At 25.8% G+C, this 24,162-nt stretch overlaps 3 protein-coding genes across 3 annotated transcripts; all 3 read left to right on the top strand.

Annotated features, from left to right (window-relative positions):
- Positions 1–1,133: 1,133 nt before the first annotated feature.
- Positions 1,134–2,930, top strand: OCT59_028737 (uncharacterized protein; the record flags this gene model as incomplete). Its single annotated transcript, XM_066147515.1, has 1 exon — positions 1,134–2,930. The coding sequence occupies one exon, from the start codon at positions 1,134–1,136 to the stop codon at positions 2,928–2,930; it is 1,797 nt and encodes a 598-aa protein (XP_065994219.1).
- A 7,807-nt stretch (positions 2,931–10,737) lies between these two features.
- OCT59_028736 (uncharacterized protein) lies at positions 10,738–11,939 on the top strand (the record flags this gene model as incomplete). The annotated part of the gene is made up of 8 exons (XM_066147514.1): positions 10,738–10,822; positions 11,185–11,196; positions 11,277–11,318; positions 11,384–11,443; positions 11,510–11,566; positions 11,646–11,708; positions 11,778–11,843; positions 11,929–11,939. 8 exons carry the CDS (start codon positions 10,738–10,740, stop codon positions 11,937–11,939), a joined length of 396 nt encoding a protein of 131 aa, XP_065994218.1.
- Positions 11,940–18,656: 6,717 nt separating this feature from the next.
- OCT59_028735 (uncharacterized protein) lies at positions 18,657–21,248 on the top strand (the record flags this gene model as incomplete). Its single annotated transcript, XM_066147513.1, has 1 exon — positions 18,657–21,248. One exon carries the CDS (start codon positions 18,657–18,659, stop codon positions 21,246–21,248), a length of 2,592 nt encoding a protein of 863 aa, XP_065994217.1.
- Positions 21,249–24,162: the final 2,914 nt, after the last annotated feature.

The following is a 24,162-nucleotide window of genomic DNA, read 5'->3' as shown; positions in this document are numbered from 1 at the left end:
AAATTATAAATGTTATTTCACCATTCTTAAAGTAACTTTCAAAGTTAATGTAATCAATTAATGTAGTTGATATCTATAATTGACTGACGACTAAAATCAGTTACAATCAAGTTTTACATTGCTTCATCACGTTTATATAATATACAAGTATTAAATTATTAAAGAATTAAAAGTCCATTAACCGTTAAATTACTGATTCGAAATTATCGTTCAGCCCAATAGGATCATGTAGATTTTCATATTATTAGGTATAGCAATAATATGATTACAGGATTATAAAGTGGAGTAAAAAAATATGATGTAGATGAAATTTTTATAGTAAAAGTTTAAATAAAGCTTATAAAGTGGTCTAAAAATAGCATAAAATGAATTTATAGAAACGGATCATTTTTTATTTTTAATAATGGTCTTTTTTAGACCGTATCATTTTTTTTTTTTGATCTCTTTTTTTTTAAGACCGGATCTTGTTTTAAATATTTTTAATATTATTTTTTTTTAGTTTTTTGAAACCGAGATTTTAATAAATTTTCATTCCTTCATCCCGGTGTTTTTCTCTTTATAATCTATACTAATATGTTTTTATATAATTTTTTATTTTATATGTATAGGTATCGGGTATTTTATTGTTATTCATTCACGAAGTCATGTGACCATTTGCGGTTACTGATGCTGCCCCACTAATCAAATTGATACATTACTAAAAAATGCCATTTTAATTTTAGAAATCTTTCATGACGATCTTGATATTTTTGTAAGTAAATGGCTTTCTTTTTTTCAAATAAATACACTATTTTGTTTTTTTTTTAAAAAAAAAAAAAATAAAATAAAATAAAATAACGATGCAAAAAATTACAATTACTTAAATTTTTGTTGCAATTATTTATAGAGCAAAAATTTTAAAAAAAATTCCTTATTTTTCCACAATTAATCCCTTTATTTGTCACTCGGCATAATAAAATACCAAATTATTGTGAAACAACTTACTATCATTGCATGAACCATCCTTATACATATAATTTTCGACAATCGCAAATCGCAGACAGGAAAACTTTAGTTTTCTTTTTATAATCAATAATTGTTCTGACCCAATATTCCATCGCAATTCTATTTTCCCTTGTTATTGGCTTTAATTTATGGCAAGTACTAAAGTAATAACACGGAAGTCCCTTGGGAGAGGCGCATTTATTGGATCCCTATATAATGTAGCAAATGATACATTCTGCGGGACCACGATATTTAAGTCAAAGTATCCAGATGATTCCATAAGAAAGGTTGATATTTCACATACTGAAATTTTATATGAATATGAGAATACATATAAGGAAAAGTTTAACAAGTTAGACGTTGAAGCTGAACTAAAATTAAGTGTTCTCACAGGATTGATTCCTTTAGAAGGTTCAGGAAAGTATCTAAACGATGAAAAAGATAGTCTTAAATCCGTGAAGGGAACTTTAATATATAAAATAACTTCAGTTGAGGAAAATTTGGTTATTCATCGTGACGATGTTAAAGCTTGTATTTCTACAGATGTGTTTACTAATAACCAGAATGCTACTCACGTGGTGATAGGAATAAAGTGGGGAGCTACTATAATGGCATCATTTGAATGTAAAGACACGAATGAAGAAAATAGATCTCATGTTGAAGGAGCGCTAAAATGTCACTTTGAAAAAATAAAGATCTCTGGAGGTGGTCACGTAAGTGTTGAAGAACGATATTCTAACATTATTAGCCATTTCTCTATAAAACTTCTTGGTGATGTTGTTCCAAATAATAAAGAACTTCCTCAATCCTTTGATGAAGCTAGGAAATTAGTTGCTGAACTTCCTTTATACACCAAACAATACAATGATGGGAAAGGAGTTCCAATTGAATATACTTTATATCCATTGTCGGAACTTGCAAAACTATTTATTCAGGATGTCGCGATAGATAATATGATAACGGAATTAAGCGAAGAAACTATCCTAAGAGTAGAACAAGTTTTTGATGGTTTGTCCGAATCAAAACAAAGGCTCAACGACTTATATAATGACGCACAATCTACTTCTAATTTCATAATGGACAAGGTTTTTGCTCAAATTAGCAATCGTGTACAAGAAGTTAGAATAAACGAAGCAAATTTTAGACGCGAACTTGCAGAATGTCTTGTTAAAGTACGCTCTGGTAAGATTAATATTATCGAACTTGAAAATAAATTAAAAAAATTTCATAAGAGTATATTATCTAAAAATTCTATGATGGAATTCTTTCGCCAACATCGTTCGGTATCTACATTGGCTGAATTGGTACCCATATTAAAGACCAAAAGAGTAGAGTTTCTTGGAAAAAATTCAACCATCGAGCATATTTTACATAAATATTCAAATAGTGATATTTTTATACTCCTTGATAATAATGAATATATTATTGATTTTAATTCCTCTTCAGTGCATACTATGTTTCGAGATCTTTACAATTCAGATGAAGGGTCAAGCAAATTCTTCATAGCTAATCTTAAAATATGTACTCAAATAAAATGTTCTAGTTATCCAATAATTCGACATTATATCAATGGAAGACTAGATAGTGACAATTATTATGAGGATAATAAGATATTATTCACATCAAATCTTATTAAATTTGATCCTCTACCAAGTACCAAGCCAAAAAACAATCCCAGCGAGAAGACAAAATTGGAAATACCCTGTCCTCAAGATTGCCCAACTATTGATTCCAATTGGAGATGTTTCAGATGTAAAAAGCATGTAGAATACGGGTATAATGAGCACTTATACTGTGAATGTGGTGAAAGCAATATTACTCATTCTAAATTTAAGTGTAATAGTCCCCATCACACAAAAGGATACATAGCTTTTGAGTCAAACAAACTTAACGATTTGTCACCATCAGTACCGTCACAGGAAGATAAACATATTATTACTTGGTGAAACTGGCGTAGGAAAGTCAACATTTATAAATGCTTTTGCAAATTATCTTAAATTTAACACATTAGATAATGCAAAATCTGGAGATATAGAGGTATTAATTCCACCAGAATTTACGTATATGGATGATAATTACGAGTCAGTAACGATAAAATTAGGTAATTATGATTCAAATAAACCATTAGAAGAAGGTGAATCATCTACTCGAGAATGTGAAAGCTATGTATTTCATTTACCTGAAAATAGACTAATAAGATTGATAGATACTCCTGGAATAGGAGATACCAGAGGATCAGAATATGACAAGAAAAATTGTGAAAACATTCTGTGGTATATTAGTCATTACCAGTATTTAAATGGGATATGTATCCTTCTCAAACCTAATAATTCACGATATAGCATAGTATTCAAATATTGTATACTAGAATTGTTAACACACCTTCACAAGAGTGCCAAGGATAATATTGTCTTCTGCTTTACTAATACCAGAGAAACACATTATCGTCCAGGAATACATTACTACCACTTAAAAAACAACTTGAGAAACTTAAGAAACAGACTAAGTCTGATGTTGAAATAAAGGTTCACAAAGATATAATATACTGTTTTGATAATGAATCATTTGAATATTTAACAGCAATTAAGGAAATAAAGTTTACACAGAACGAGGAACAAAATTTAGCAGAAAGTTGGAAAAGATCCGTGGATGAATCACTAAGGCTCATTAAATACCTTGTAAAGTGTAAACCTCATATAGTAAAAGACACTTTATCACTCAATAACTTTAGGAACACAGTGTTACTTCTTTCCAGACCTTTCGCAGAGATAGAACGTCTAATTCAGAAAAGCATCATATTAATAAAAGAAAACCAAGAAGAAATAAATAATTCCAGCAAAACCATAGAGGAACTTGAAGGAAAGCTGTATGATATTATGGAATTACAGATTTCGGAAATAAAGTCAGACCAAGAAAACAAAAGAGCAGTTATAGAGGTGCATCAAAAAAGAGTTGATCAACTACAAAAAGAATGGGAGAAAATAAAAGAAATTAGCCTTAAGTTTACACAATTCTCAAGACAAAATGCAATAGCTGCTTATAATGACGCATATGTTGACTATCTTGATCTTTGCATAAAGGAAGAGAAAATTAAGAGAAATGCCAACTCAAGTCATTATGATGAAAGAATCCTCAGAGGGCTTGAAGCCACAAGAGAAAATTACTTGAAGCAAGTAGAAGTTATAAAGCAAGAAATTGAAAACAATAATAGTTCTATTACGCTAAAAGAAATAGCCAAGCTAGAACAGCAATTATACGATTTACCAATTAACGGTCCAAATCTGAAAAAATTGAAATATGAAGCAGAACGTAGTGAAACTGATGTATTAAAATACACTGAAAATCATTATATGCCGCCAATATCAAACTTTATGTCAAACTCATTCGCGGAAATTTTTGGTAAAGGATGGTAATATCAAGTTATTTGAGTGGGCAAATTAGAAATTTTCTTAGACTAGTAAGGCAATAGTTTCATCAAAATTGAATAATTATTATTATATCAGGCGCGCCAAATATTTATTTATTTTAAAGATATGTTTCAACCATTTTCTCAAGAAAATTCTTTCAAGTTGGTACATAAATTAGATGTTGAAAGTGAAGTTGGAGTTGGTACAAGATTTAGAATTTGGTTAGATTTGATCAAGCTAATGAAGAAATTAGAAAAGATATTAAAAATGATGATTTAGAAAATTTTAATTCTTTAGATTCTTTTAATGAAAATGATAATTTAATTAAAGATTTTGAAGAAAAACAACGAAATTTATTCTTAAAGAAGCGAAACAAAAAAGAGTTGTAGTTAAATATGTTGATGGTAAATTAGAAGTTGTTGAAAGATATTTTAAAGGATGGTTTAAAGTTAAAGAACTTATTTGTGAAGATAAAGAAAATGTTACTCATATTGAAAATGAATCTTGCTTAAATGCAAAAAATTGTACTAGAAACGAAACAAAATTCTTTTATTCATTTATATAAATTTAATATTTTTTATTTATTTTTTAATTACTTGAAATACTTCATAATCTTCTACTTCAAAGTTAGCTGGGATTCCTATTTTAGGATAACGTTCTCCATTACCAAGATTATTGTAAGACCAAACATTATTTTCACAGAATAAATTACCCATAGTTGGACCACAATGAGAGGCACAACAAACAGCCACATTCGGCGCACTGACATAACTCCTTTTTGCGGTAGAAATAACTCTCCCATTTGTAAAATTAAATAGAAAACTGTCTGCTGTAGATTTCCAAGACTGACTTTGATCCCAGTCAAGTGGATTATACCCACCAATTAATTGAGTAGAATTTTTGATTTTTGCGATCCAAATAGTAGCCCCTTTATTATCACAATTTCTATGAAATGATAAAACATCATTTCCATCCTGACTTGAGCGATATAATAATTTAAAGTCATAAGGAATATTTTTTCTATTATAATGTGAAGAATCATCTTTTCTATCAATCCAAGAAGCAAAAATGGGAATGTGGTCTGATTCAATCAAGGTTGAATCAAGTTGATATTTTGGTTTTCTCGAAGGTGTCAGATTAGATTTAGGTTTCATATCGGGAACTATATGAAATTCTAAAAGATTATGAATTAAATCTTGTGGTAAGATATCTTTATAACAATAAACTTTATAAAAGAAATCTGTAGGTTTAATGTCATAAAATCGAATTAAAGGAATAAATCTGTACAATGCCCTTTCAATTTTTGTAATATCATCTTTATTCCATTTTGATGGTTCATTCTTTATATTTTGTTGAGCAAAACACCATTTTAACAAATTCTCCCAAATTTCAATTTCATCCATATTTAAATCATCTCTTTTTAACAATGATTCTAACAAGGGAGCTTTTAAATCAGTAAAACTATTAGAACTGAATAAAGCTTTAGGTTCTTCACAAATTTTTTCAAGACAAAAATTCCATAAATCTGTAAATGTTTCATGTTGATAAACAGTTTCAAGAATTCCAGTTGGATTTTTGTATAAAAATTCAGTTTGGTGTTCAATCAAAAATTCTTGAATATGAGAAACCAAAGGATGAATATTGAGCTCATCAACTGCTATTAACAATTTCAATACATCAGGACCTTGTAAATCCTTTAATTCAATATTTCCACAATAAATAAATCTAATAAATAATAATATAGTATAATATTAATTAGACTTTCCTCTTATAACATAAAATTTATTATAAAAATTATAAATACCTAAGAATAATATTAAACAATTGTGGAGAAATATTAGGTTTTTTGAAAATAAATTTTCTATCTTTTTTCTCAGCCCATTCATTAGAAAATGCTGAACGAAAATATTGAGACCTAATAGATAAAATATTTGAATGGGCATGAATTTCCTTAACATTTTGTTCTTCACCAGCATAAATAATAACGTCATATCCAACTTCTGTCTCAAAAAGTTTTTCGTAATCGTTAGATAATTCTGCCCAAAATTTTGAAGACATTGTTATTAATTTTTTAAATGTAATTACTAATTAATAAGAATAAGCAAGAAATGCAGAAAATGAAGTAAAAAAATTTAAGTTTTGAAGTACGAACCCTTTTTATATTTATTTTATGATGATCAGTTTCTATAACCGATTCGAAATTGCCGGCGTTAGGATTAGTAATACTACCCGGTATCCGTACTGGTATATTACATAATGTACTGGAGACACCCATCCATGCCGAGAGAAACTCGGTAAGATTTGGTATAACTCAGAATAAAATAAAAACTACACCATCGTGATCGGACCAGTGCTCCGAATCTAACAATATGGTTTTACCTTATTCTGAACTTTACCAAGTTTTGCCGAATGTATCGAGTCGTCTCTCGCCGGTAACTATTAGGTGTCCCGTATATTATGAAATCAGCTGTAAATTTGGTACGAGTATGTTGGTCAAATTAAATAACTTACCGCAGCAACTGAAATTATTCTTGATAATTTAAAAAAATAAATCTACTTTAAAATTTTTTAAATTAAAAAAAAAAATAAATTAATGTCATTCTGTAGCCAACATAAAGTGGTAAGATAGAAACTAAATATATAAAAAAATTCTTTCAAAAAAAATCCATTTTAAATAGTAATACTTAGTCTCATTTAATACTTTTCTTTGCAACCTACCTTTCTGCAAGACTACATGATTTGAGCATTAATTAAAAGGCAAGATGGTTCCAGCAAAAAAGTCCGGTTTGGGCCCAAATCCGGTTTATCGAAGATCCAATTAATCGAATTTCACTGTGCACGCTACAGCGTAAATTAGTATAGCCGATGGAGATCAATCTTAAAATTTGACAACATGAAATTTGTCAAGTGATATTGGAACTAAATAATATTGTACTTTTAATTGTATCAGTTATTTTCAGTTCTAAAGAAATAGAGCAACAAGAAAATCAGTTATAAAATGAAGAAGTTAGCGTGACTGTGACTAGGGATGGGACCAGCTCTTCAAAACAGACTTGGAGTGGACTAGTTTAGTGGTTAATCAGCATATGACCAAAATTAATTCTTTAGTCTTTCCGAATTAATTATTATTTTCTTTACTTTTTTTGATTCTTTATCTATTTTTTATAAAGAAATACTAAAGACATTATTTTCATTTTTGTAGATATCAGCTTCAATTCAGCAAGGTTTTTTTTTGGATTAATTGTTAGTTCCAAATAGATACCTTCAACGGGATGCAATCATGCAAATTTTTTTTATAAATTCACCCGCCGGATACAAGTCCAGAGCATAAACCCGGATTGTATATATAAATTTATAACTGAAATTATTTTTTTTTTTAAAAAAAAAACAAGAGTTCATGTTTAAAGGGGAGTTAGGACTATAAAATGTAAAATATATGAAATGTGATTCATTTTGAACTTGTTCATTTCTAATAAAATCATGACATTCGAATTTATAATAAATATTTTTTAACCATAATTGAGTTAATAAGTTTATAAATTAAATTGATAATTGAAAATTTTACAATAATTTATTATCTTTAATACACACCAAAAAAATGAGAAAAAAAAAACAATTAAGAAAAAATTATTATTAAATAGATTATGAAGGGAAAAAAAATTTTAAAAAAAATCAGCTTGAAAAAAGATCAAAAAAAAAAAAATTATTATTATTATTAAAAAAAATCTGAATGTTTATAAAACAAAAATATTTAATTAAGATTACTTTAAAAAAACGTTTCGCAACTTTTTTTTGTTAAATTAATTAAAAAATGTTGCGAAAACGTTTATTTAATTAAAATTACTTTGAAAAACGGTTCGCAACGTTTTTTTCGTTAAATTAATTATAAAAACGTTTTTTCCAACTAAATTAAATACTTCCACTGTATTACAACTTTTACATAAGGGCATTAAATACATGGCACGAGAAAAAGAGAATGATAGTAGGTTACATAATCATATTACACGAATCAACCAATCAGATTTCGTGTAACAAGGAGAAATTCGATGGGTCCTGTATGAGTTATATGAGTTAACTTATAAAGCTAGTTATTTAACTAATGTTAAACTACAAAAAGCGTAATTGTCAATACATTAAAGGTAGTGTATGCGCCGATCATTTTTCATAAGTACAGTACGTCAGTGGCAAATAATTTTGTTGAATTATATGAGGTTCCTAAAACTCGGTACGGGATTTCAAAACTTTCGCTGACAAAAAAAATTTTTTATATTCATAGTATTTTCATTAATGACAATATTATTACGATCAACAAAATAATATCTTTTATTTTTTGAATGGCCGTAATGAATTACTTGATTATACACTTCCTGCTAAAAAGTTCCCTACACGTTTTTTCCTTCAGGTAAAACAAAATTAACCTTAAAGTTTAAGTATTGTTATAAAGAAATGGTTTACAAAAGTATTCCTAATACAGTAATAAGTTAAAACAATAAGAACTAAAAAATAAAAAAAAAGGTCTTGATTCAGTATAAATTTATATATTATATATTATAAGCGTATTATATAAAGTTCTTTGTTGGATCGACACCAGTAAATAGGAAACCAAAAGCAAAAAAGATTTCCATTAGACGTTTTTTCAAATGTTTGTGGCTTATCCCCTTTACGTTAGTGATATTGTGTTCATTTCCCGCAGATCTGCAGAATGCGCGTGATAATCTTGGCGTTTTAAAATAATATGCATTCTGTTGATCTGGAGGATATGAATTATTCGTTGAATCGTTGTTATTTTTTTTATTCATTCATTCATTTATTCATTTATTTTTTTTTAGAAAAATAAAAAATAATTTATTATTTCAAGCACTTGTATACGAGAATTAATCATAATTTCATTTGATTTTTTTTTATTTTTGGGATTTTTTTTTTAAAAAAAAAATCAACAGGATATACTTTTTTAGTATAATGCTGTGGCGTATGGCGTAGTATCAATTTTTTTTTTCCTCGTACAAAAAAAATTTTTTATGTTACATTTGAGTAATACAACTCTAAGTTCTAACCATAAGTGTATACATCAGTTACATCATGCTAAATTTATAATTTGCTCCGTTATAAAAGAGCGTAAAATCTTGCTTTTATTTCTGCTTCTTTGTACATCATATGAACGTTATTCGCTATAATTTATTTTTTCAAAGTTAACAAATATATATATATTTATATATTTTTCTTTTTAAAAAAAATTATATTATGTCTACTATTCGAAGAGGATTAATTTGCGCAACATTAAGTAAAGCAGTTACATCAATTGATTCCAAGAATCGCGAAAATATACAAAAACAATTTGAATTTATAAAACAAACGATTCTTGCTGATAATTCTCTTACAAATGATGAAAAAACTGAAGCAATAAGATTATGTAATAAAAATTGTGATCGAGAAAAAATTCGTCGTAATGAAGGAACAAGAAGAATTTGTGAAAATTGTAATAAAAAATGTTTGGCTACATCATATTGTGAATATTGTGTCCGAAATCATTTAAAAGGAAAATTTTCAAGTTGGTCATCTGGAAATAATGATATTGATAATTTAATACAAAAATGTCAATCAGAAACACTCAATCCAAATATGATAACTGAATGGATCCCATATAATAATTTACAAAAGATTGAATATTTAACAAAAGGTGGATTTGCTAAAATTTATAGAGCTACTTGGATTAATGGAGGATATTATGAATGGGATTCTGAGAATCAACAATTACAAAGATTTGTAAATCAAGTTGTAATATTAAAGGAGTTAGAAAATATTGAAAATGCAAGTCAAAATTGGTTTGAAGAGGTTTGTAATAAACTAATAAATTATCTTAAAAAAGATTTGACGTTAATGTTTTAAAAATTATAATTAATAAAACTGATTTTAAAATTATTTTTTACAGGCTAAATCACATTTAACTATAAGTAATAAGTACACATTAATTGTTCAATGTTATGGTTTAACACAAAATCCATCAAATGGTAATTATATGCTTGTAATGGATAGGATGAATATAAATTTGAGAGAATATTTACAACAAAATAATAATCAACTAATATGGAAAGAGAGAATTGAAATTATGCATAAAATAATCAATGCAATTTATTATATTCATAAAGAGAATTCAATTCATAGAGATTTGCATTCTGGAAATATATTATATTCCCAATTTAGTGATAATTGGTGTATTAGTGATCTCGGATTTTGTGGTCCTGTAGATAGACTATCAACAAGTATATATGGTAATCTTCCTTATATAGCACCTGAAATTATTAATGGAAAAGAATATACTTTTAAATCTGATATTTATAGTATTGGCATGCTTATGTGGGAAGTTTCAGTTGGACTACCACCATTTATGAATCATGAGCATAATTACGATCTTGCTCTTAATATTATTAATGGTATGAGGCCAAAAATTATTTCAGAAATTCCTTTAAAATACAAAAATTTAATGGAAAAATGCTGGGATGCTGATCCATTAAAAAGGCCTGATATTCGTACACTTTCCAAGAAAATAAAAGAAATTAAGTCATATTATCAAAATAACCCAAATGAATTATCTCAATTAAAAATAAAAATAAATGAAAAAACAAGTTACCATACAAGTAGCAGTGAAATATTTTCAAGTAAAATTCATAAATTTGAAAATTTGCCTGAACCAAAAAATGCAACAGAAGGTAGTATAATTTATCAAAATTTGATAACTATTATTCTTTCCTTGTTATTACTAATACAATCTTTTTTTTTATTTAAATAATAACAGAACAACAAGAAGGTGATAAATTTAATTTTTATTCCTATTAAAAAGACAAATTAATCAATAATAAATTAAAAAATAAATTCTTTATTTAATAGCATTTCATAGTAAATTATATGACTTTAATATTCCAACAAATAGTAAGTGTTTTTTAATTTATGTTGAATTTAAATTTATATGATATAATGTTTTTTTATTTTTTTAGTTGATGATTTTGGCCGATCAAGTAATAAGAATAACAAAAGAAATAGTATTGTTATTGAAGGTAATTTAAAATAAGAATAAATATTTAATTTATGTTAAATACTAAGTATTAATATCTTAATTTTAGCTGGTAGTACGAGATTGACCGGGGTGTTTAAAAAATTACGGGTAAATTCAAAAAGTGGTAAGATTAAATTAAATACTCAAATTGGAATTTATTGAATAAATAAGTATTTATTAAATGTTATTTTATTTAACAATAGTTAATATACAGAATAAGTATTATGAAAATACAATACGTCAACCACAAACCTGTGATATTGATGGTAGGTAAACGATTATTTATAAAAATTTTTTTAGATAATAAATAATTTTATATTATTTTCATTTCATAGATGACGATGATTATAATAATCCAAATCTTCATTCAGAAGAACAAGAGGAATTGGAAATTCCTAATGGTTTGTTTATTTTTTTCAAAATATATACAATTGTTTATTATAATGATTTACTAATTTTACTAATGCATTTATTATTTCATTTTAGATGGATTCTGAATTATTTTACAAATTAGATTTATAAAAATATCATTTATCTTATTTTGAAGTTAAAATTATTTAATCACTGAGAGTAATAGAATAAATTTCTTAGTTTCATTGCAGAAATTTTTAAAATCAAATCCATATTGTGGCAAGGTTGAAATTTTAAAAATCATTATTCACTAAATTCAAAGTTTGTTTAGTGCAGATATCAGACTAAAAACAGAAATAAGGGAAAAGACATGAAAATAATAATGATTATGAAGAAAAAGGAAATTATTGATAAATCTCATAACTTACATTAACAATCAATTCAAGTCTCATTCCCATAAGATATAAGTAACCTTGGGTTGTCCTAAATCTTTCCATTAAAGGTTTGTTTGTTGTGTCTATTATATTTGAACATATGGGTTTACTACAAAAAAAATTGATTAGTTAATAATATGATACAAGAACATAAAAAATAAACATTAGTAAACACAACTTATTTACAGGTTGACTTGGGCACTTGGCTAACATTCTTTCTTTTTCTAGTTTATTAAGTAGTCCTTGAGTTTCTCTTGTGGAATATACTTTTTCAATTGCCTTATAAAATTTTTCAGAAAAATGATCATGTGTCTGAGTTTCTTCGTAATATCATTTATGAGTTTTTTCCGGATTTTTTTTTATAGGAATATTGCTCGCAGGGCTAATATTGACATTCTTAGGAATGACAATCACAGGGCTAACATTTACAGGGCTAATATATCTTTGTTCTGTAGATATTATAGATATCAAAAGTAGTCATTAAAAATGTTCACGTAAAATTCAGGAAAACTTATGATTTCAATATCCTAACCTTTTTAAGTGATAATCGTTTTTTTCGCTTTGTTATTAGTTAATACTAGGTTGGAAATCATCAGACTACAAAAAAAGAAAGAGTTGAATGTTATCAGAAGGCCAACAATCTGTTGATTCTCACAACTTCAGACAAAAAAATGCACCTGCGAATCTCTCTTTAAATCCAAGCCTACTTATACTAGTACTAGAGTGATCTTTTCCAATCATCCAACGATGAATGAAGTATTTAGAATTGGCACCATTCTTTGACTAATATATTTAGTTTCTCATGTTTCTCATCTGTTGCATGGTCTAGAAGGTCAATCTACATTTCAACAAAACTTTCATATTCTCCGTAGGATATTCATCAAGTAGTTGCTGTGCAACTTCGTGTCTGTGTCCTTCTTCTTCATAAACGATACTTCTGAGACTTTTTGTGTAATTATCAATCTTTTTATCAAAGTGCTCAAACAGTGCTCAAGCTCACAAAATTCTAAAAATTAATTTTGAAAGAAAAAGTAACTCTATTAATCAATATTAAACAATGCAAAGAGAAAACTCAAAAATATCATTTTAATAATTCTAAATTATTTCACGCCCTTGTCTTTTTTACTTACACCCTTAAAAGATTTGTTGATTGATTCAATTACGAAAATGGAAAGTCATATTTAAGACAATGGAGAATATATTACATAATTTGTAAAACAATACCAAACATGATAGATTAGCGTCCTAAAAAGGAAGACAAAATTTTATGTATATGTATAATACATATACATATACGTTACGTCGTTACGTTACTTTTCGTATGGCACTGTACGTTTCAAATCATGTCCGGACAACCCACCCTGCCACCCCTGCCACCCACCGAACAGGAGGCATCTATATTGAATTTTTTTCTTTTCAAAAGTTGTGGGATAGTTAAGCTATCCAAAAATTAACTAAAAAAATTAAGACATGTGATATTGTTTATTTTAAACAACAATTGAAAATTTCTATTATGTTTTCATGCTTCGCATTGACTTTACTAACTAAATTAAGTAATACTAAATTATTATTATTATTATTATTCCAATTCGTAATCAAAAAATGGATTTCCGGTCAGTTATATCAGTTATATTTATATATAGTAATTGAAAACGACCTATAATCAACATAAATCATGTGCTTTATACGATCCAAAATATCATTATTATAGTAATTATTATAATATTGTATAATTATCAAAGTTTAAGAAAAATTTTTTTTCAAATTTGTTGTTGAATAATTAAGTTAATTAATTGTTAATTAAAAAAGTACAATAGAATAGATTTTTTTTTTACTTTTTAAAATACAAATTATTTTTTTGCAAAATTAGTAATAAATGATTATCTAATATTTTTTTTTTTGTCAAAAAGGTTTAATTGTCAGATTTTTTCATCAGTAAATTAAGATTTTATTATTGGAAAATAAAAAAGCATCTCGGCAAAAAATAATCGGTAAAAGTCAATTTAACCAAAAAAAATAAAAAAGGAAAAAAAATTGAAAAAAATTGGTTCGGTAAAATACAGCCCCATAAGTTTTGAGAATCACATGTTACGTTAGTAGGAGGACATACATAGACAGGGGGTATCTTGCCTTTTAATTAATGCTCAAATCATGTAGTCTTGCAGAAAGGTAGGTTGCAAAGACAAGTATTAAAATAAGACTAAGTATTACTATTTAAAACGGATTTTTTTTTTTGAAAGAATTTTTTTATATATTTAGTTTCTATCTTATCACTTTATGTTGGCTATAGAGAGACATTAATTTATTTTTTAATTTAAAAAATTTTAAAGTAGATTTATTTTTTTAAATCAATACCATAACGATATCGATTCGATTAATTTGATTTTAGTAGAATTAATTCCAATGCCTATTCAGCTTTTCCAGTCCATTTTAAATAAATTATCAAGAATAATTTGCTGCGGTAAGTTATTTAATTTGATCAACGTACCATATTTACAGCTGATTTCATAATATACGGGACACCTAATAGTTACCGAGAGACGACTCGATACATTCGGTAAAACTCGGTAAAGATCAGAATAAGGTAAAACCATATTGTTAGATTCGGAGCACTGGTCCGATCATGGATGGTATAGTTTTTATTTTATTCTTAGTTATACCAAATCTTACCGAGTTTCTCTCGGCATGGAGTAAAAATGATGGGTGTCTCCCGTACATTATGAAATCAGTTGTAATACTATTTATAATATACCGGTAGTATTAGTACGGATACCGGGTAGTATTACTAATCCTAATGCCGGCCATTTCGAATCGGTTATAGAAACTGATCATCATAAAATAAATATAAAAAGGGTTCGTACTTCAAACTTAAATTTTTTTGCTTCATTTCCATCATTTCTTGCTTATTCTTATTAATTAGTAATTACATTTAAAAATTAATAACAATGTCTTCAAAATTTTGGGCAGAATTATCTAACGATTACGAAAAACTTTTTGAGACAGAAGTTGGATATGACGTTATTATTTATGCTGGTGAAGAACAAAATGTTAAGGAAATTCATGCCCATTCAAATATTTTATCTATTAGGTCTCAATATTTTCGTTCAGCATTTTCTAATGAATGGGCTGAGAAAAAAGATGGAAAATTTATTTTCAAAAAACCTAATATTTCTCCACAATTGTTTAATATTATTCTTAGGTATTTATAATTTTAATTTTTAAAATTTTAACTTTATGTTATAAGGGGAAAGTCTAATTAATATTATACTATATTATTATTTATTAGATTTATTTATTGTGGAAATATTGAATTAAAGGATTTACAAGGTCCCGATGTATTGAAATTGTTAATAGCAGTTGATGAGCTCAATATTCATTCTTTGGTTTCTCATATTCAAGAATTTTTGATTGAACACCAAACTGAATTTTTATATCAAAACCCAACTGGAATTCTTGAAACTGTTTATCAACATGAAACATTTACGGATTTATGGGATTTTTGTCTTGAAAAAATTTGTGAAGAACCTAAAGCTTTATTCAGTTCTAATAGTTTTACTGATTTAAAAGCTCCTTTGTTAGAATCATTGTTAAAAAGAGATTATTTAAATATGGATGAAATTGAAATTTGGGAGAATTTGTTAAAATGGTGTTTTGCTCAACAAAATATAAAGGATGAACCATCAAAATGGAATAAAGATGATATTACAAAGATTGAAAGGGCATTGTACAAATTTATTCCTTTAATTCGATTTTATGATATTAAACCTGCAGATTTCTTTTATAAAGTTTATTGTTATAAAGATGTCTTACCACAAGATTTAATTCATAATCTTTTAGAATTTCATATAGTTCCCGATATGAAACCTAAATCTAATCTGACACCTTCGAGAATACCAAAATATCAACTTGATTCAACCTTGATTGAATCAGACCACATTCCCATTTTTGCTTCTTGGATTGATAGAAAAGATGATTCTTCACAATATAATAGAAAAAATATTCCTTATGACTTTAAATTATTATATCGCTCAAGTCAGGACGGAAATAATGTTTTATCATTTCATAGAAATTGTGATAATAAAGGAGCTACTATTTGGATCGCAAAAATCAAAAATTCTACTCAATTAATTGGTGGGTATAATCCACTTGACTGGGATCAAAGTCAGTCTTGGAAATATACAGCGGACAGTTTTTTATTTAATTTTACAAATGGAAGAGATATTTCTACCGCAAAAAGGAGTTATGTTAGCAAGAAGTTTAACGCTGTTTGTTGTGCCTCTCATTATGGTCCAACTATGGGTAATTTATTCTGTGAAGGTAATGTTTGGTCTTACAATAATTATGATAGTGGAGAACGTTATCCCAAAATAGGAATCCCAGCAAATTTTGAAGTAGAAGATTATGAAGTATTTCAAGTAATTAAAAAATAAAATAAAAAATATTAAATTTATATAAATGAATAAAAGAATTTTGTTTCGTTTCTAGTACAATTATTTGCATTTAAGCAAGATTCATTTTCAATATGATATTATGAAAGTAATTGAGTTAATAATTAAATGTACACATTATTATTTTCATACATATTTTGAGTGTAAATGGTTGAAATGATTGAAGTTAATTTGAATGAAATCGAGATGATTTTAAGACAAATTCATCAGAAAATTGACAAAATTGATAACGTAATCACTTTAATATATTAATAAAATAAATTATATATATGAACAAACATAAAAAATTGCATTGTAAATTCTTTCGTTTTCGTATTATTGATCTTTCAAATTTTATTATCAACCAAAAAAGAAAAAAAATGGTTTGTTAAAACTAAATTTATTTAATAAGCAAATTTACCGATCACGAGGTGCAGACACTGCGCAGGTGCACCATAATCATTTATACAGAGATTTAATTTAAAACATGACATGTACTTCTTTGATTATATAGCTTTAACTATAAAGTTAGATAAATGTTCATATAAAATAAATTTTTTAATTTTTTTTTTTTTAAAAAAAAATGAATAATTAATTAAAAAATACAAATAGAATAAAATTCTTTTGTTCTTATTAAATAAATTTGGTAAATTTTTCTTTGTAACTAATATAATTATAATTATTAAATAAATATCTAAGAATTTTTTTATTAGATCAGATTTTACTTTAACATAGAATCAAAGTATAACAAACGATATAATAGCGAATTTGTTGAATTGATGGATTGATAATATTGAGAATATCAATAATAAATAAGATCGAAAGATTGTAATTAAAAGATAACGGGATTAGTTATTGTCTTCCTTTTTTAGACTATTTGGATTTATCCCTGAATCTGATCCATGATTTAATCCAGATCGATATTAATGATTTATCTCTGCCGTATCTGTTTGTGTATTTATAGTTTTATCTGTGACGTTATTGTCTTTTCCTCACTTGAATCTAATGTATTACACGACTGATTTTGGATCGGAGGAATGCAATATATTATTTTTTTTTTGCTGTATAAAATATTTGATACGTATGATAAATCCAGAATCATAATTATGTAAATATTTGATAATATAAACGTGTCAAATTGATTAATAAAATCAATTAATAAAAATAAAAAATTTTTAAAAATTTATGGCGATTTTTGAATTTTGGAATCTCTTTAATAAGTGTATTGATCTTTATTACTTTCGTTAATTAATCGTCCGAATATTATTATTTATGATTCAGAAACATAAAAATTATTTATATTATAACATGATTTACAAACTAATTGAAGAAATTAAGTAAGATAGCGTCCGACGAACAATCGTGTTCCTTGACAAATAATATGAACGAGAAACATTATCTTGAATTAATAGGTTGTTTCATTTTCATACCATAATTTTTATCGTTTTTATACATTATCTTCAATTTTATTTCTTTTTACTTTCTTCGGTAATAATTTCAAATCCATTCTCTACAAATTCACTAAATTCCCATTTAACTTTAGTAAATGTTTTCTCCTAGGGTTTATTAACTTCAAATTCACCTTCGATAACTTTTCTATCTTTAGTGAAGTAACACCAAGAAGAATTTCTTTTTTGTACATGGGTCTAATAAATATTTAAGACAGTTACTAATAAAACTATTAAAGTGTGATGTTAAAAATAATCAAAAGAAATTATGGACAAGTATATTACAATAACATTAATTTTAAAGGATATTTCTTAATTGAACGATCAAATTTTTTTCAGCTCAAAAAAAAAAAAGTTCTCTTTATGCGCAGTCATTTGTCATTCAATCACATTTTTTATTATTTGTCACACGCAAATGTTACATCTATATTATTATATACAGTATGTATGTACGCCTGTACGGTGTAACTGTTGTACCAGAAATAGTTTATAAAAAGTTTTTTATAAGCTTTTTTTACACAAAATACACAAAATACAAAAAAAAAAACGAAGGAATGTCTTTAAATAAAATTTCAAAAGATGATGATGAGAATTTTTTAAAAAATTTTTTAAAAAATTTTTATCGTCAAATTATAAAAATAGAAAATTATATTGAATATGAAAATATTTTAATGGAATGGGTACAAGAATTTTTTATTTATAATGAAAAAAATCCTGAAACAATTTTAAAATTAATGGAAAATCATGAAGAGAATGAAAATTGGTTTTCAAGTTTAATAGGATTTTTTTATAAAAATTCTTTAATAATAATAAATAATAATAATAATAATATTGATAAAAATCAATCATTTTTAAAATTATATTTATTATCAATTAATAATTATGAAAATAATAAATTATTATCATCAATGTATCAATTACTTAATATCATTATATCAAAATATCTATTATCATTCTATTATTATAAAGATATTTTATATAATAAAAGAGATTTAATTACAAAAGATTTTAAACATTTGGAAAATACAAATGTTATGTCTCATAATCAATTTGAAAATTTTGATGGATTAGAAATAAATTTATTTAAAGATGAGATAAATTCAATGGAAAAATATTTTGAATCAATAGACAAATGTTCTAATAATGATCATAATAATAAAAATAAGGAATTAATAAAATTAAATAATTTAGGTTATTGTTATCAATATGGTATATCAAAAAATAAAGATGAATTTAAAGCATTTGAATTTTATTTAAATTCGGCAAAAGGAGGTTATTTAGGATCAAAAAATAATTTAGGTTATTGTTATCAAAATGGAATTGGAGTAAAAAAAGATGAATTTAAAGCATTTGAATGGTATTTAAAAGCTGCTCATGAAGGAGATTTATTTGCACAATATAATTTAGGTATTTGTTATCAAATTGGAATAGGAATTAATAAAGATGATAAAAAATCTTTTGAATGGTATTTTAAATCTGCTAAAGAATATTCACCTTCACAAAATATGTTGGGTAATTGTTATCGAAATGAAATTGGAATAGAAAAAGATTTAGAAAAAGCCTTTTATTGGTATAAAAAAGCAGCAGTAACTGGAAATAAATTTGCACAATATAATTTGGGAATTTGTTATGAAAATGGTGAAGGTGTGAAAGTAGATGAAAGTAAATCTTTTGAATTATATTGTAAATCAGCTAAACAAGAATATAAAGATGCACAATTTCGACTTGGAAAATGTTACTATAAAGGATTTGGAACTGATATTAATAAGCAGAAAGCATATGAATTATATAAAATAGCTGCAAATAAAGATCATACTAATGCACAAAATGACTTAGGAATTTTATATGAATATGGTGAAGGTGCAAAAAAGGATTTAAAACAAGCTGTTTATTGGTATAATATAGCAGCAGAAAATGGAAATGAATTTGCACAATATAATTTGGGTATGTGTTATGAAATTGGAAATGGAATTAGGAAAGATGAAACTAAAGCATTTGAATATATTGAAAAATCAGCTAAGAATGAATATTTAGATGCTCAATATAAACTTGGATATTTTTATGATAATGGAATTGGAACTAAATTAAATAAAGAAAAAGCATTTGAATTATATAAAGTAGCGGCTGAAAAAGGTTATAATAAAGCACAAAATAACCTAGGAATTTTATATAGAAATGGTGAAGGAACTGAAAAGAATTTGGCAAAAGCTTTTTATTGGTATAATAAAGCAGCAGAAAATGGAGATGAATTAGCACAATGTAATTTGGGTATTTGTTATGATTGTGGTGAAGGTGTGGAAAAAGATGAATTTAAGGCTTTTGAATATTTTAAAAAATCAGCTGAAAATGGTCATATAGTAGATGCACAATCTCGACTTGGATATTGTTATTTAAGTGGAAATGGGACAAATAAAGATTTAAATAAGGCTATTTATTGGCTTCAAATAGCAGCGGAAAATGGTGATACGGTTGCACAATATAATTTAGGAGAATGTTATGAATTAGGGATTGGTGTAGATAAAAATGAAATTAAAGCATTCGAATTTTATAAAAAATCTGCTGAAAGTGGAGATTTAGATACAACATTTCAACTTGGATATTGTTATGTAAATGGAATTGGAACAGAAATTAATGAAGAAAAAGGGTTTGAATTATACAATGAGGCAGCTGGTAAAAATAATTACATAAAAAATGAAAAGGAAATAGTAAATGACTTAGATAAGGTTAATTATTGGTATCATAAGGCAGCAGAAAATGATAACAAATTTGCATTGTACAAATTAGGTGAATTTTATGAGTTAGGTATAGGTATATTTCAAAATGAATTGCGAGCATTGGAATTTTATAAAAAATCAGCTGATCAAGGATGTTTAGACGCTCAATATAAACTTGGGCATTTTTACAATCAAGGTATCATGATTGATATTAATAAAGAAAAAGCATTTGATTTATTTGAATTAGCTGCAAAAGGAGGAAATGTTAATGCTCAAAGAAGCCTTGCAACTTTATATGAACAAGGTGAAGGAACTGAAAAAAACGTAGAAGAAGCTATTTATTGGTATAAAAAAGCTATAGAAAATGGATGTGAAGAATCCAAAGAAAGTTTAGATATTCTTTTAAATAATAATGTGAGTATTCTAGTATAATATAGAATTACGTTCATGAATGAATGAGTGATTTGGTTTTATTTGAAGTTAACACTGATTTAACGGATTTAACGGTTAATATAATAAACGCACCATTACTACTAGTACTAGTGAGGCGTGACAATATAAATTTATGACGTAATAGACTAATTAAATTTATATATGAGACGGTTACTGTATTCGATTTCATATTAAAATTAGATATAAATATTATAACATTTGTCCTATTTCTCACTTATATTAACTATATACAAACAAATGTACGCCGTTTTATTTGAGTGTTAACCGAATTGACAATCAAACAATTTTTCGTAATAACTACGCCATTTAAATTAGTTTTATTTATGGATAAAACTACAAATTATATTGAACAGAAATGTTTTCAGTTTTTACATTTGTTAATGTATTTTATTGATTAGAAAATAAATAAATTGGTAATAAATTAAAAAACCACTATTTGAAAAATTTATTTATCAATCAACATTTATAATTTTAAGCGTGAAAATCAAAATGATTAATGATGATTACGTAGTGAAAGTAAGTAACGGACGGAATTCTTTGTAGTAAAAGATTCTCTATTTCGTTTTAAAATGATGACATAAACTTTATATAGCAATTCTTGAAATTTTATGGTATATATGTTGAAATGTATTTAAAATTATTAGCATTGCTACAATTCAATTTTTTTATAAATAAACGTGAATATTTTCTAATTTCTATGCACGATTTTAATATAAAATAGATGGACGGTTTGATAAGCTTTTATTAATGGGTCCAATTGATATTATTTTTTTAATAGTATTCGATAATATATTTTTTTTTTAATAGGATCCGTTTGATAATTAATATTTTTCTTGAGATTAAATTCATTGTCACACGGCTCCTAATAATTTTATAATACGTGAGAATATCAGAAAAAAACATAAAAATCTATGAATATTAGTTTTACTATTAGTCAAATGGTATTATAAAAATAAATGATATACTGATTCGATGGACATATTAAAATATTAAATTTAATAATATTAATTTGCAAATATAACATAACATCAGTATAAACATCTAATTTAATTTATCATATACGTCATTTCGAGGAATAAATAGTACTGTACTTATTTTCTTTCGAAACAATTCAAACGACTATAATATCATTTAACTTGTGATTAATCTGGGGTTTTTTTTTGGGAGATTCAGAACTCTAATTTATTTTGGACTCAATATTTCAGTAATAAATTTCTTTTGACTATACCCAAAATTTATTTTACAACAGATTGACTTTCTTTAAACATGTTTTAGTACCATGACAAAACTTAATTAATCGATCAATGCACATTGTGAATTATGTTGACCATTATTATTTTTATTATGTACTGCGCTAGAAACTTGTTCATTTTATTTGATATAATTACTTCATTCTTTTACATTTTTGTACATTTTTATTTATGTTGTTATTAGAATTTCTGTTCTTAAGATTATTTTTTATATAATAGAGATTTTTATTGAATATTTAGCATGATTTCAGATAATGGATTCTTATATTTATTACTATATGATTTTTAACATAATTCCATCTTTATCACCAATGACAAACTAACTGGAACAATCAGTTCATTAGATTTCTTGAGTCTTTTGCTATACATCCAAAAATCTGGAAATATATATGTTTTAAGTATAATCATTATCACACATAAATGCTTTACTTTATTAGGAATATCTTCTAAGCTACCATCCGTCCATTAACTCTAGTGTTACCATATAAACTAAAATATTATAATGTTATTTTTTCTAAAATTCCTTATCAATTTTACTTTCTAAGCTATCAATCTCAAATAACAGGGTCCAATTTAACCAACCAAAAATCCATTATCTAAATCTAAATAACATTTATAAATTTATGAATAACATTTTCTTGCAATTTTATCCAGTCTTTCAAGCAAGAGTAACTTTAGGAATTCCACACGTAAAATACATTTTATAACTAAATTATGATTTAACCATATCTAATAGATGACTAGATAGAATTAAAAGAATTCAAATATAATCCTATTACTGTCTTATTTGTTTTTAGGTATTTGATCAGTTACAAATTATAGAATTAATCAATAAATTTGTTTCTCCAGAAAGCTTGTACCATGTTGTCATCTTTATTTGTGAATGGTCTTTTATTTTTAGAAATATAACTTGTAGCACATTAATATTGCCAATTTGGTAGTTACGCAGTCATGGAAAATATCAAAATATTTACCACAGCTAATTGACCTAGTAATTAAGAAAAAAAAAATGATTTATTACGTATAGTTTGATGATAATATACGATTTGCTGATCAAGTTGCAAATAAAAGGAAATTACGTTTAGTTTTTTGATACCATGGAAGTAGCACCCTTAAAAATATCATATTTTAGAAAAAGATTACATATTTTACAGTATGCGCTTTTAAGGGTTCATAAATTAAAAATATTAAAAATATTAGAAATTGATTTTCCCATATTCTTAAATAACAAAGGATTTTTGAAATGATGGTTTATCATTATTTGGAATAGAGACAATTGAATACTTACCAATTAAAAAATAGTGAATATAAAATATTTTAATGTGAATTATTATTAATTTTATTCATAAAATTATAAAATTGTATTTCCATTATCAGAGAATAATTATTATTAATATATCTTAATTTTACACAGTATTTATATTTAATATCTTTCTCTATTTTTAATACTGTCTGGCCCTATAAAAACGAATTGTGTTAAATTTATTTTAAATTCGTGCTCATGTGTAATAAATGTCTAAAAAAGCACCATTTTGTTTAATTTTTGTTTTTTTGTAATAAGACATAAATCGGATAAAATGGTGCTTTTTTAGATATTTATTACACATGAGCACAAATATAAAACAAATTCAACACATTTCGTT

Source organism: Rhizophagus irregularis, chromosome 8 (assembly GCF_026210795.1).
Source record: "Rhizophagus irregularis chromosome 8, complete sequence".
NCBI lineage: Eukaryota > Fungi > Glomeromycota > Glomeromycetes > Glomerales > Glomeraceae > Rhizophagus > Rhizophagus irregularis.
This window is presented reverse-complemented; position numbering and strand designations above follow the sequence as displayed.